The sequence below is a fragment of the Dasypus novemcinctus genome, chromosome 28 (assembly GCF_030445035.2).
Source record: "Dasypus novemcinctus isolate mDasNov1 chromosome 28, mDasNov1.1.hap2, whole genome shotgun sequence".
NCBI classification, from domain to species: Eukaryota; Metazoa; Chordata; class Mammalia; order Cingulata; family Dasypodidae; genus Dasypus; species Dasypus novemcinctus.
In genome coordinates, this window is record NC_080700.1 from 26706059 (window position 1) to 26720321 (window position 14263).

General features: G+C 37.2%; 1 protein-coding gene across 8 annotated transcripts in view; it reads right to left on the reverse strand.

Annotated features, from left to right (window-relative positions):
- The window catches only part of PDE10A (phosphodiesterase 10A), a 763936-nt gene that overhangs the window by 87915 nt on the left and 661758 nt on the right, over positions 1-14263 (reverse strand). For all 8 annotated transcript variants that reach the window (XM_004465920.5, XM_058289686.2, XM_071212528.1 and 5 more), the window contains one exon: positions 12983-13169. In XM_004465920.5, coding sequence (XP_004465977.2) covers positions 12983-13169 — 187 coding nt within the window. The remainder of the gene's footprint in view (positions 1-12982; positions 13170-14263) is intronic.

The following is a 14263-nucleotide window of genomic DNA, read 5'->3' on the forward strand; positions in this document are numbered from 1 at the left end:
TACCTGATATTCGCATGCACTTTATAGTATATAATGAGAATCCGTGTATGGCATATTCGAATTGAACTTTCTCTCAGCCCTGCAAGCGAGGCAGATCATTTCACAGGTGAGGGCACAAAGGCTCCAGGAGGATTTGGGTTACCCAAGGTCACTCAGGAAGTGCATACATCAGAGCCTAAAGTCACAGCGTCAAATACCAAGTTTAGTAAACCCAGGAACTCATGCCAATCTTGCTTAAGTGTCACTCCCTAAGACCTGTACTAGTTAGGGTTTTTTTTATTTTTCACATCTTATTTTACTCCATTTCAGAATCTGCAAATTTATAAAAGTTAACAAAACACCCAAATCCCCCCAGATCCTCCCAAAGGACTTTAGGAGTCTGGACTTCTGGCACTTTGGTGTTGTGTTGGCAAGTTGGATGGATATTTTTATCTTCATTGTTTATACACTGGATATTGCTTATTACCCAGTGATAGTGAATAACCTTCCTAATTATATTTCTATTGCCTGACAAAAATACTGTTAAAAACTATAGCATTTGACATATTATTTCCTATGCCTAAGAAGCTACTCTAGTTTATAGGAATCACAGTACCAGAATACAAAGGAATTATTACTTTTTTCCTTCTCTCTTAGGAGATGCATATCCTTGACCTACTCCTAGGTAGAAGTGTTTAAAATGCTAAATGTCTTAAAGACAAACTATTGTGTACAATATCATGCTCAGATGTGCAAATGTGACCATGTGACAGTAGTATTCTTTAAATCCTTAGCTTGAAGTGAAACCCACTGAAAAAAAAGAAACCTTTTCTAAAATGTTATCATTACTAAGGAGTTGGATTTAGAAAAATGCAAAAAGAATGAAAGCAAAGGTATAAGAAAAATAACCTTCAAGCTATGAGTCCAAAATGTATTTCACTGCATGGAAAATGTACAAGTTCTTCAAGTAAGAATTGCTGATAGCTGGCCTTCTATAAAGTCAAAAGTTTTATCTTAGTTCTTAGGAAGTAGGTATCTTAGGGTTAACTCTGTTAACTCCTTCTTGTTGCTATTTTCCAGTACCCAAATGAGACAATCACAATTTTTAGGAAAAGCAATCTAGCTCCTGGGAACGACAAACCAGCTATCTCTGTAACAATGAACTGGGGCTTGAAAGGAATTGGCTGTGATGATATTCATCAAATATAATCAAATTTAAAAAGAGAGAATTTAAAAGGGGTAACATTGAATATCAAATAAGGACTAAGCACAGAACTAAGAACTGTATTGGTATTATCTCATTCAGTCCCAACAACAATTCTCTAAGATCAGTATTATTCCCACTCATCAGGTAGGGACACTGAGGCTGCAGAAAGTGAGTTAACCCACCCAAGCTCTGCAGTAGAGGAGATGATGCAGGAATTAAAGGCATGACTGCCTGAATTCAAGTCTGAGTTAGGAGTGACACCCAGCACACATGAGAACTCAGAAATCAGCCAGCGAATGATCTGCAGAGGCTGAGGGAATGAAAGTGTAATATTGGAAGGGAAAGCTACATTTCCTCCAGAGCGCATGTTTTGGAAATGATGCCTTTAAGTCAACTAAAGAATGGAAAATTGTTCTGTACTCAGTGCCAAAATTCATTTTTTAAAAGGAATATAAACATGGGACATGAAACCACCTAGGTTTAGGGTCAAATGACTCTTAATCTGTACCGAGTACTGTATCTAACATGTGAGCGCTTAATTCTGACCTATGGAATGCACAAATGATCATGTCATTTATAAACTCTGCAGCACTAGAGCCATAGGAAAATTTTAATTCAGTAAAAACTAGTTATCTACGTGCTTGTAGATTTGGAGGAGCAATAACATTTCATTTTTATTCTGTTAACCAAAAGTTATAGTCTAAACCAACAGTCTAGAAACTGTTATTCATTAATTTCTTCTGAGTATTCAGCTGAAGATGTTATAGGGAAAAAAAGAAATAGAACATTTTAGAATACAGTTTCATCATGCATGCAAAATATGTAAGTTGGGTCTTTCTCTGAAAGCCTTAGGTACAATTATGTAAGATTCTTAACTGCCTTTACTAAGATCCCTCACTAAAATTCTACTGAACACTACAGCAACTAAAAATATAGATTTAATTTATATACTTCTCCTCGGAAATATTATAACATGAATGTTAAACTTTCTATCAACCTATTCCAAACTATTTTATTAACTCTATGTTTGTCCTATAGTCTATATTACCTTATTCTATGAAGATATTTTCTAAACTTGTCTAATTTTGACAAAATTAACCTTATCCTCCTAAGTATCACCTATTCTGTTTTATATATACATAAAACTTAAAACACTTTTTTAGATTCATCTCCCTTACCAGATAGAGTGTAAGCATCCTGAGGGAAGAATGGTGTCATAGAGAGGCAGGCTATTTTGGGACTCTGCATGTACTCAAATCCTGGCTCTATCATATATTTACTGTGTGAACTATCATCTATTTACTGAGTTAAATATTTTGGGTGCATTTTTCCTCATATAAGATAGAGATAATAACCTCAACGGTAGAATTGTGAAACTATCCAAATGAAATATAAAGTATTTAAAACAGTACCTAGCACAGAGTAAGTGTTTGATCAATAAGAGCTGTTCTTACAGCCAATTTTATATACATCAGCTGGTAGAGAAAAGACACATAATACATGGTTGATGAGTTCAGAAATTAATAAAGTACCACTTATTAAATTTGCTCAGAGCCAAGACATATTCCTTTTAATAACATTTTTTTTCTTCTTACTCCTTTAATATTAAATTTCTTCTTATTCAAAACATAGTAGAGAGTTAATTTGCATTAAAGGACTACTTTTTCTAGATAAAAGATATAACAAGCATTATTATTCTACTGTTAGCTCTTTGAATATCAAACTGGGTTTGTTTTTGTTTTGTTTTGTTTTTTGAAAGTATAATATGTATAACATGATAGTTAAGTTCCGGTGTCCTCTTGGCTAGGTTATGGTGTCCAGCTGTTTAGTCAAGCCACACTGGCCTGCTCATTACTGTGAGGATAATTCATGGATTTAAATCATAAATCAGTTGATTGCATGTATGGCTTACATCTACAATCAACAAAAAATGTATGCATTACATCTACAATCAACAAAAAGATTGCCTTCAGCAATGAGAGAAGTCTCATCAAATCAGTTGAAAGCCTTGGAGGGAGAACTGATCACAGCAGTCAGAAGGAAAGAATTTCTATCTCAACTTCAACCAGCCAGCTTCTCCTAGGGGATTTACTGAAATCTTCCTTGAAGTTCCCAACTTGCAGCCTGCCCTATGGAATTTGGACTTGCCAATCCCCATGGTCTTGTGAGCCAATTCCTGTAATAAATTTCATATTATTTATATACATAAATATCTAATTCATTCTGTTTCTCTGTAGAACCCTGACTATATAGATTTTGGTACTGGGAATTGTTCTTAAGAAACAGAATCTCAAGGATGAGATTTCTGAGTTGGTTCTGGGACTTCTGGAATTGGTCCTCTAATCAAATTAGGTTCAAAGGCATGAATGATTATTTCCAATGATCAAGATGGTACTGATAGTCTATGATGTGAATTGTAATAGAGTTACACAGAACATCACCACTGGATGCAGCTACTCAAATGCTTTTAAGAAGCAAAGTTCTGGGTAACAGTGCATGTGATACCTTAAAAGAGTTTTGTGGAGTTAAACAGTGTAATGATATTGGTTGGTTGTTCCTAAGAACATTGGGTACAGTCGTTAAAGAAAGACATGAGCTAGAGGCTTCAAATTCCCAGCTCAAGCCCAGCATGAAAAACATGAAATTTTCTATGTGTGCCCTGATTAAAAACTCTGTATCTTGTACCTGCAGACTTGAGATTTCTGAAAACCAGACTCAGAGTCCCATTGTGAAAATGGCTTAATTACAAAATAAATTTAATTTCCAAATTTGCAGGGTGTCTGCAGTTAAAGTGAGGGCATTAAAGGGGAAGGAATGGGACCTTGAAAATTGGAATAGGGGCAGATAGGCTGATAATGATGATAGCAGGGACACTGAAACTGAGGTTTCTGCTGAGACGTCCTTGCCAAATAAATTTCTAACAGTCAATCTGTTCTCATTCTTGCCCGCCCCCACCCCCCCCCCCCCACCACCACAGGAATATCCTAACACAACTTTCACTAGGACTTCAAGGAATAAATTTGTGAGAGCCACTCCATCATTCTTGAAATGCTCTGTGGTAGTTCTTCTCTGTAATCCAGAAATTCCTGTGGGAAGAACTTCTGCCACTGAACTTGGATCCTTAAAAAGACATGCGGGAGGATCAGATTCCAGTTGGCAGGAGCCAAGTGGTATCATTAAATTGCTAAAGACAAGGTGGGCTTGGCTACCATAATGGACAGTAGAGTCAAAGTAGGAATTAAAATAGTCTGACTTGCAGAGACCTATGACATGGGTTAGTGGATCATTCTAGAAGGGAGATAGGTAGTCTATTAAATTCCTACTTTATCTGCATACACACAAGAGTTTTAGGTTAAGTGAACACAAGTCAAACTTGAATCACAAAAACACAGTCACACAGATAATCCCCAAATTTGAGAGAGTTTACAGATCCTTGTGGAAGAAGCCTTCCACACTGCCAAAAAATGTATACTGGTAATCTTCCTCCCAGCCTTCCCCAAAGGGACCCATAACTTTTTAATCGAGGTGACTGTGCACTTGGGGAAAAGGAAATAAGACATTTAGGGGATTAGTAGATACTGGCTCTGAACTGACATCAAATCACACTGACAAAACACTGTGTCCAAGAAATGAGAGTAGGGACTTATGGAGGTCTGGTAATCAATGGAGCTTTAGCTCAGTTCTGTCTCACAGTGGGTCCAGTGAGTTTCCAAACCCATTCTGTGGTTATTTCCCCATTTCCAGAATGCATAATTGGAAAAGGCATCCTCAGCAACCAGCAGAATCCTTGTATTAGTTCTCTGACTTGTAGACTGAGGGCTATCATGGTGGAAAGGCCAAGTGGAATTAGAATTGCCTCCACCTAGCAAAATAATAAATCAAAAAAATACCACATTCCTGGGAGGACTGCAAATATTAGTACCATGATCAAGAACTTGAAGCATGCAGGGGTGGTGATTCTTACTACTTGCCCATTCAATTCTCCTATTTGGCCTGTGCAAAAAAAAAACAGATGGATCTTGGAGGAAGACAATGGATTATCATTAACTGAACCAGGTGGTGACTCTAACTGCAGCTGTGTTCCAGATATGGTATCATTGCTTGAGCAAATCAGCACGTCCCCTGGCAGCTAGTAAGCATCTAAGACCTGGCAAATGCTGTTTTCTTGATACCTGCTAGTAAAGACCACTGGAACAATTTTACTTTCAGCTGGCAAAGCCAGCAATATGCTTTCACTATCCTACCTCATGTCTATACCAACTCTTCAGCCCTATGTCATAATCTAGTCTGCCGGGACCTTGATGTCTCTCCCTCCCACAGGTCTATCACATTAGTCTATTACATTTATGATAATGCTGATTGGACCTAGTGAGTAAGAAGTAGCAACTACTCCAGAATAACTGGCAAGATATGTGCAAGTCAGAGGACAAGAGTTAAAACCAACTGAAATATAGAGGTCTTCCATCTCAGTGAAATTCTTAGGCATTCAGTGGCTTGGTGCATAACAAGATATCCCTTCTTAGGAGAAGGTTAAGCTGTTGCATTTGCTTCTCCTACAATCAAAAAAAAGGCACAACATTTAGTTGGCCTTTTTGGAATTTGGAGGCAACATATTCTTCCTTTGGGGGTGCTATTCCAGTCCATTTACTAAGTTACCTGAAAAGCTGCTAATTTTGAGTGAAGGTCAGGAGAAGAGGAGGCTCTGCAACAGGTCCAGGCTGCTGTGCAAGCTGCTGTGCCACTTGGGCCATATGATCCAGCTGACCCAATTATACTGGAAGTGTCAGGGACAAATGAAGATGCTGTTTGGAGCATTTATCCTTATACGAGAATCACAGTGCAGTCTCTCAGGATTTTGAAGCAAAGTTCTGTTATCTTCCTCAGATAACTACTATCCTTTTGAGAAACAGCATTTGACCTGCTACAGGGTCATAGGAGAGACAGAACACTTAACCCTGGGTCATCAATTAAATGAGAGTTGAGTTACCCATCATGAACGAATGTTGTCTGACCTACCAAGCCATAAAGTTAAGTGTGCACAGTAACACTCCATTATAAAATGGAAGGAGTACATATGAGATCGGGCCCTGAAGGAAAAAGTAAGTTATTGGAGGAAGAGGCCCAAATGCCCATGTTCCCCACTCCTGCCACATTACCTTTCTTTTTTCTGGCTTAGCCTCTTTGGGAGTTCCCTATGATCAGTTGACAGAGGAAGAGAAAACTGGAGCCTGGTTTACAGATGCTTCTGCATGATTTACAGGTGCCACCCAAAGTGAATAGCTGCAGAACTACAGCCCTTTTCTGGGACATCCCCAAAGGACAGCGGTGAAGGGCATTCTCCCAGTGGGCAGTGTACCTGATTATTTTGCTTTGAAAAAGAAACGTCCTAAGGTGCATGTGTATACTGTTTCATGGGCTCTGGCCAATGGTTTGGCTGGATGGTCAGGGAATTGGAAGGAACATGGTGGGAGCATTAGTGACAAAGCACTCTAGGGGAAAGGTATGTGAACAGACCTATCTGAATGGGTGAAAGCATGAATATATTTGCATCCCACATGAATGCATACCAGAGGTTGACTTCAGTACATGACGACGTTAATAATCAAGTGGACGGGATGACCCATTCTGTGGATGTTAGTTGGCCTCTTTCCCTAGCCACTCTTGTCCTTTCCCAATGGGCTCATGAATGAAGTGGCCATGGTGATAGGAATGGAAGTTATGTATGGGCTCAGCAACTGGACTTCCACTCATCAAGACCAACCTGTTTACCACCACTGCTGAGTGCTCAACCTGTCAGCAGACAAGACCAACACTCAGCCCCCAATATGGCACATTCCTTCTCTGGAGGAATCACCCTGCTACCTGGTGGCCCCATCATGAAAGGAGTAGTGTTTTTTCCTAAGTGGAATAGATACAAACTCCACGTATGGATTTGCCTTCTTTGTATGCAAGGAAAACCACCATCCAAGAACTTATCTACTGTCATGGTATTGTCACAGCATTTGCATGTGGTCAAGGCACTCATCTTACGACATATGAAATGCAGGAAAGGGCACATGCTCATCGAATTCACTGGTGTTACCGTGTTCTTCATTGCCCTGAAGCAGCTGGATTGACAGAATGGTGGAATGGCCTTTCAAAGACTCAATTATGGCACCAAATAGGTGGAAGAAACCTTGCAGGGCTTGGGCAACATTCTCCGTGGGCTACATATGCTCTAAATCAGCATCCACAATATGGTGCAGTTTCCCCCATAGCCAGGATTCACAGGTCCAGGAATCAACCTCTAGTGACCCACCAGGAAAGTTTTTTGCTTCCCAACACCATGACCTTAATCTCCGATGGCCAACAGTTTCCAAAGGAGGAATGCTTCCACCAGGAGACACAACAATGATTACATTAAACTCGAAGTTAAGACTGCCACCCAGTCACTTTGCATTCCTCATGTCTCTGAACCAACTGGCAAGCAGGGAATTACTGTACTAGCTGGTATGATTGATCCTGCTTATTAAGGGGAAACAGGACTGCTAATAAAAATTGAGGTAAAGAAGAGTTTTCCTAGAATACATGAGATCGCTTAGAGTTTCTCTTAATACTACCATGTCCTGTATTAAAACCAATGGAAACCTCCAAACTCCCAATCCAGGTAGGACCATAGTGGTCCAGACCATTCTGGAACAAAGGATTGAATCATCCCATTAAGCAAAAAATGAAGACCAGCTTAGGAGGTTGCTGAGAGTTAAGGGGATATGAAATGGGGAGTGGAAGAAGGAAGTTATAAATGTGAGCTACATTCCATGTGACCAGTTACAGAAACAAGAACTATAATGCTTTTGATTATTTCTCCCTTGTTTTGTGACCAAGATCTTTGTTTTCTTTCTTCTTTTATCCTTATTCATATAGCATTAAGATGTATTAACTTTATGTCTTGGTATTGAAGTTATAAGTTTAAGAGTGACTATTATCCAAGGACTTGCATCATTTTCTGGGAAAGGGTTAGAGTATTCCTGGTTGTACAAAAGACAGCTGAATTACATTACGTGAAATTATAAATGTTATTGATTTTATTTTTGAGATTAAATATCATTTAAGGAAATGTGTACAGGTGCAAATTTGAAAAGGGGTGGACTGTGATGGTTAATTGCATGTGACAACTTGGCTGGGTTTTGGTGATCAGTTGTTTGGCCAAGCAAGCCCTGACCTGATTATTACTATGAGGATAATTAGTGGATTTAAATCATTAGATGTATGGCTGATTACATGTACAATTGGCAAAGAAGAATGACTTCAGCAATGAGAAAAGTCTCATCCAATCAGCTGAAAGCCTTAAAGGGAGATCTGATGAATTCAGCCATCAAAAAGAATGTCTATCATTTATCTGTTCACTCAGTAAATGAAATGATGTTGCCAAAGACATGCCCCTTTAATCCAACAAAAACGGAGAAATATAATGCAACTAATGACAAACTAAAGAAAAATTATGCCATAATGAGTATTTACCTGGCCCATGTTCCCTACCTCCTGGGCTTCTTAATCAAACAAGATGAGTGGGTCTAACAACAATAAAATACACTGCTATAGTACCTCGCTCAGCTTTAGAAATATTCAGGTAGGAAACATTATTCTGTTTAGGATATAATGATTTGTACAAGAGCAGAAGTATTTCCCAAGATAGATCACTACATTTAATCTGACCTAATAGCCAGCAATTTAAAAAGCACTTTATACTGCACCAAGGTTTTTCATATTTATGATCTTAATAAATACTTGTGCTTGTTCTCTAGAAACATGTGGGAGAAAATTCAGGGAAAGTCAGGCAGCCCGAGATTTGATTAACTGCCTGGGAAAACGTTCATTCCAAGGTGTTTCCCCATTCTTTATGTAATGCTTGGGAAAAAAAATGCTCAAAATAGCAAAGTAAATTTGCTCAAAAAGAAATAATATCAGAGTCAGGATTAGAATTCACTTCTCTTGGCTTCTCCTCTAGTGGTCTAATGAACCAAAATTTCTCAAGTGAACAACACTCTGAGAAATCCTAATTGAAAGACACCTGTTGCTGTCTTCCTTTGGTGCTATATTCTTTTAGGTTTTAACTAGAAAGAATCTTACTTCAACAAAGTAACAAGTTATCAGTTTGAAGACCATCTTTCAATCAAGTCTTCTCTTTGGATTGGAAGCAAGCCTTAAAACAAACCAGACACAGCCTTCATCAGATTGGGAAGCCCAGGGAAGAAGACGGAAAAAAAGGTAAACTGAGGCTTCAAATTCAGAGTCAGAAGATTCTGAGTTGCTAAAACCTTCAAAAATAATATTTTTATAAGCTTTAGTGAGGAGGAAAAATATGAAGAAAGGTAATGTACTCTACAGAAAGCTTGAAGATGCACTCCATATTTTTTGAACATATACCTTTAAGGCAACAAACTCTGGGTCTACTAATCCTGACAATAGGAAAACATTCTGTCAACCAGGTAACTCACTTGATTGATATTACATATATTATTTTCCATTGCTTCAGTGCTAGCAGACAGAAATAGTTTTGCTGAGATCTGAAGTTTTTAGAAAAATTACAACTCACTTTCAGTATAACTAAATTTCAGTCATTCTACTAAATATTTACCTACAGAGTAAGGAATTTGGCCTCACACTAGGAGAGGCTTGGTGTTTGCCCTGGGCTCCTGGGGATAACCTCCAAATCCCTGGAATTTTACCAGTGATAAGACTGTCTTGTTTATTCACAGCTGACAGTATGGTGTGGAGGTGGCGCCTCCAGATGGCACCTGCTGCCACAAGATGTCAACTCGATCTCTGGGGAGAAGGGAGTGGTAAAGCCAATAAAAACTCTGCTCATGGAGGCTCAGGTGTGCTTTCCTGGATGGAGATACATCATGCATACTGTCACATCTATGCCTAGAGGATACCAAGTCCCCAAAGGACAACGGAAGCTTCACTTTTGGAACCTCTCAGGCTCTGCCCTCTGCATCTCTTCCTTTGGCTGACTCTAATTCGTATGTTTTCCCTGTAATAAACTCTAACTGGAAGTATGAGAGGCTACAGTGAGTCTGGAAGTCTTTCTGGCAAACTATCCCACCTGAAGGTGGTTTGGGGAAATACCCTGGACTTGTAGTTGGTGTCAGAAGTCAAGGTAGTCTTATGTGGATTCTTCCCTCTAAGACTGTAGTTGTACTTTCACTACTTGGAAGTCTCGAGTCTGGAGGACCGTGCTCTTAACCTTGAAGGCTGGCTAACTCTGGGTATCATCCCAAATATTTTACCCTAAATAATCAATATAAAAACAGAATGACTGTCAACTTATTCACGACTTTTCAGAAGGAGTGTTCTTTTGTGTTTTGTTTTGGTGTGGTTTGGTTTTGACCACGACTGAATCCAGGCTTTATGGTGCAATTAGTGGTTTATAAATGGTTTTGAACCCACAGGTCCAGCTCCTCAAATAAGACAGGTTAACTAACGCAGAAGTCTTTAAACTGGTGTTTATATCTTTTTGGAAATACACAATTTTTTCATGAAACACATGAGCACATGATAGATTTTTAAAGGATTAATTTCCTTATTCTTTACCTTCACATAAACTCTTATCTAAACAAGATAAAAGAAAGTTTTCCTTTCCCACCTCCTATTCTAATATAGTCCCTCTTAAATTGTCCTAAGGCAACAACCTCTTAAAACAGAGGGATGGTTTAAAACATTGTTATTCAATGTGCTCTAATGACTAGCTAATGCTCCCTTTTGCAACTCCAGTAGTTTCTAAAGTTTTCATAAAATATTGAATGTGGACTTAAATTTTCACCTAGAGATCATTAAATATAATTTTCGCTGATAGACCTTTCAGTGACTTTTGGTATCTTAGTTCAGCTGGTACTCAAGTAATTAAGAGAAATTGCTTTATTAAAACTTTTTATGCTCCCACCTACTCATTAACGGAAGCAAGTCTTACTCTTACTTAAAAACAAAGGAGACTAGTAAGAATGAAATTGATGCTGGAGAGTGGATCCAACTTTCTCACTATCAGTAGAAGGGAGTTCTAAACATGGAAATGGGGTAGAAGGCATTCTATTGTATTGTACTGGAGGAATCAATATGGGCAGCAAAGAGAGAGAGAGAGAATACGAGAATATCAAAGTAAATATGGTAAGCATATTAACATTTGGGGACTATGGAAAAAGGTATATAGGAATTCTTTGCACTATTCTTGCAGTTTTGCTTTTTGTCTCTATTTCTAATACAATTTTAAAACATTTTGCTGAACATACTTTCATTTAAACAATAAGTAAAATGTATCCATAGATATACGAGCTGTGTTTTTTTTAAGTCATAGCCATCTCAATAAATGCATTTTTAAAAATATCTTAACTTTTATTTTTTCTTATTATTTATCAAAATTTATAACATGGTTGTCTTGTTTTTATCACATAGGTACTAATAATGATAAATAACACTACTACAACCTAAAATTATTTTTAAATCTTATAGACTGGATTTTAAAAGTATAAATTTCAAACCACTATGTGTATTTGTTTTAGGATATTATTTAGGGTAATAAAACATTTTAAAGAACAAAATATATTTGAGTAAATGTTCTGGGGTAATAGGAATTACAGAGAAGAAAAAGAATGACGTAAAAATTTCTAGTCATAAAAGTTTGCCATGGTCTTTCTTAAATTGATTGTAATGGGTATCAGATTGCTACGACATTAGGTAACATTGGATCCACTTAAAAATGATGAAACATTCTGAAAATTGCATTCCAGGCAATTTTTAAATTAAATAAGCCGCCAATATGTTTATTTTTAAGAATGATATGGCGATATTGAAAATGGTGGAAGCAAAAAATGTTTGATGACAACTGTCCCAGTATATCCCTGATGAACTAAGTAACTATAAATGGCCCCATGAGAGGGCACCACGACAATGCAAGGTTAATGAACAAGCACTCATTAAATAGCACTAACTAGTTATAAATGCTTATCCCTACTCACCAAAGTATTATTTTTGCCAGTTTTGTTCATAGCCATTTCTAAGCTGTTTTCCTTAGTCACATGGTTGCTCCTATGGAACTCAGCCCTATTTCCAAAACAGCAATTTCTCTAAATTTTTAAGGTGGTAACTCGCATTTTTGTTGGTTTAGCCTTACAAAAATATGAAAAAGGTTAATAAAAATTTCCTTAACTCCAAAATTCAAGTAATGCTGTTACAGATTACTAAAGTTTACAGAATACTAAATGTTTAATTGGTTTAGAATATAGCATGAACACAACCATTTTAGAGTAAAATAAATGGAACCTCATTTGATTCTTCATAGGGCAGAACTATCGTGAGGATGAAATGAGTTAAACACCCATAATGCATCTGACCACTGTGTTAAATATATGCCTCACTTTACCTTACAAACAGAACGTTCCTAATTGGGGTTAAAACATGAGGTATTATTGTCTTTCTGAGTAAGAATTTCAAATCCTGTGCATTGACAAACAATACGGTTTTAGAAATCATTGCCTTATTCATTTAAGTAGACATCCTGAAATACACACTTGACCTTTAACATGGTATCTTAATATTAATGTCATTTTTCTTTTTAACAAATCACATGCCGATATCAATGCAACATATTAGGTAATTTTTTTTCCTTCCAAGGCATTTCCTAAAATATGTACAAACCAGGAATCACTCTCTCTGGTTTATAAAGAAATTACAAAAATTTTAAAGAAATCTTAAACTACTTTAAAGATTTTAAAATTAATACTGAGTAGCAAAAAAAAGGTATTCAAAAATATTACTTACATTAGCACAGTGTAAGGCTAAAGCACAAAAGACTGCAAACATTTTAAAGTTGTTTTCATCCGTTTTAGAGAAGGCACTTCCACTTAATTTGTTCACCATCTGTACAACACCTATTACGCTCCCTCGGCTCACAATAGGCATACACAAGATATTCCGAGTGGTATAACCTGTGTACAAGTCTACTTCTCTGTGGGGATGTTAAAAAGAAAACAAAACAACAACAAAAGAAAACAGGCAGAAGAAAAGAGATTATACATTCTATCACACATCTCAACTCGGTTTTTGAAATTTATATGCTTTTACTACAAAGAACTGTAATGTCATTGGTTAGCTTTTAAATTCAGGAACAGTGTGATATATAAAAGGGTTTTAATGACACCTTTTCAGAAATATTGTAACCAATTGTTCCTTTGCTTTCAAGAGTTTTCTAGGAAAGTCTCTAGAAGGCTCCTGGCTTCAAATAACCAGCATTACTAAGGAAATATAGAACAACAATGCAGATTCAGGAAAAGATATGTTAGGTAAAATAACCTGATTCTTTGAACTCATATATACAAGAGACATAACTTGTTAAGCCAACTTAAATGGGAGTTACCACCTGAATAATTCAGAACAGGGCTTGGCAAACTACAACCCATGGGCCAAACCAGCCTGCTCCTGTTTTCTAAGTAAAGTTTCAAGGAAATACAACCACATTCATTCCTTTGTGTGTTCTTTTATGGCTGCTTTCACCCTACCAGGCAGAGCTGAATATTTGGGGCAGAGATGTTATGGGCTATAAAGCCAAAAATATTTACTTAACAGAAAAAGTTTGCTGGAAAAATTGTCTTTTAAAATTAAGACAGAATCCATAGAAGCAACCATACAACTAGTGGTAGGTAGTTATATGGTAGTGTTTTATGTCTGGTTTCTTTCACTGACCATATTATTTTTGAGATCCATTCATCTTGTTGCATGTATCAGTGGTTCAGCTGTTTTTATTGCTGAGTAGTATTCCATTGCATGTTAAATCATATTGTTTATCCATTCACCAGTTAGTGGACATTATTTGTTATTTACTATCTAGTTAATAGTTAAGGATAATGATGCTTTGAAGATTTGCATACAGGTCTCTGTGTGGACATATGTTTTCCTTTTTCTTGGGGAGACCCTAAGAGTGGAACTGATTTTGGGTTATTAGAACAAGTGTATGTTTAACTTTTTAAGAAACTGTGAAACTTTTCCAAAGTGGTTGTACCATTCTAAGTTCCCACTAACCAAGTATGAGGGTTCCATTTTCTC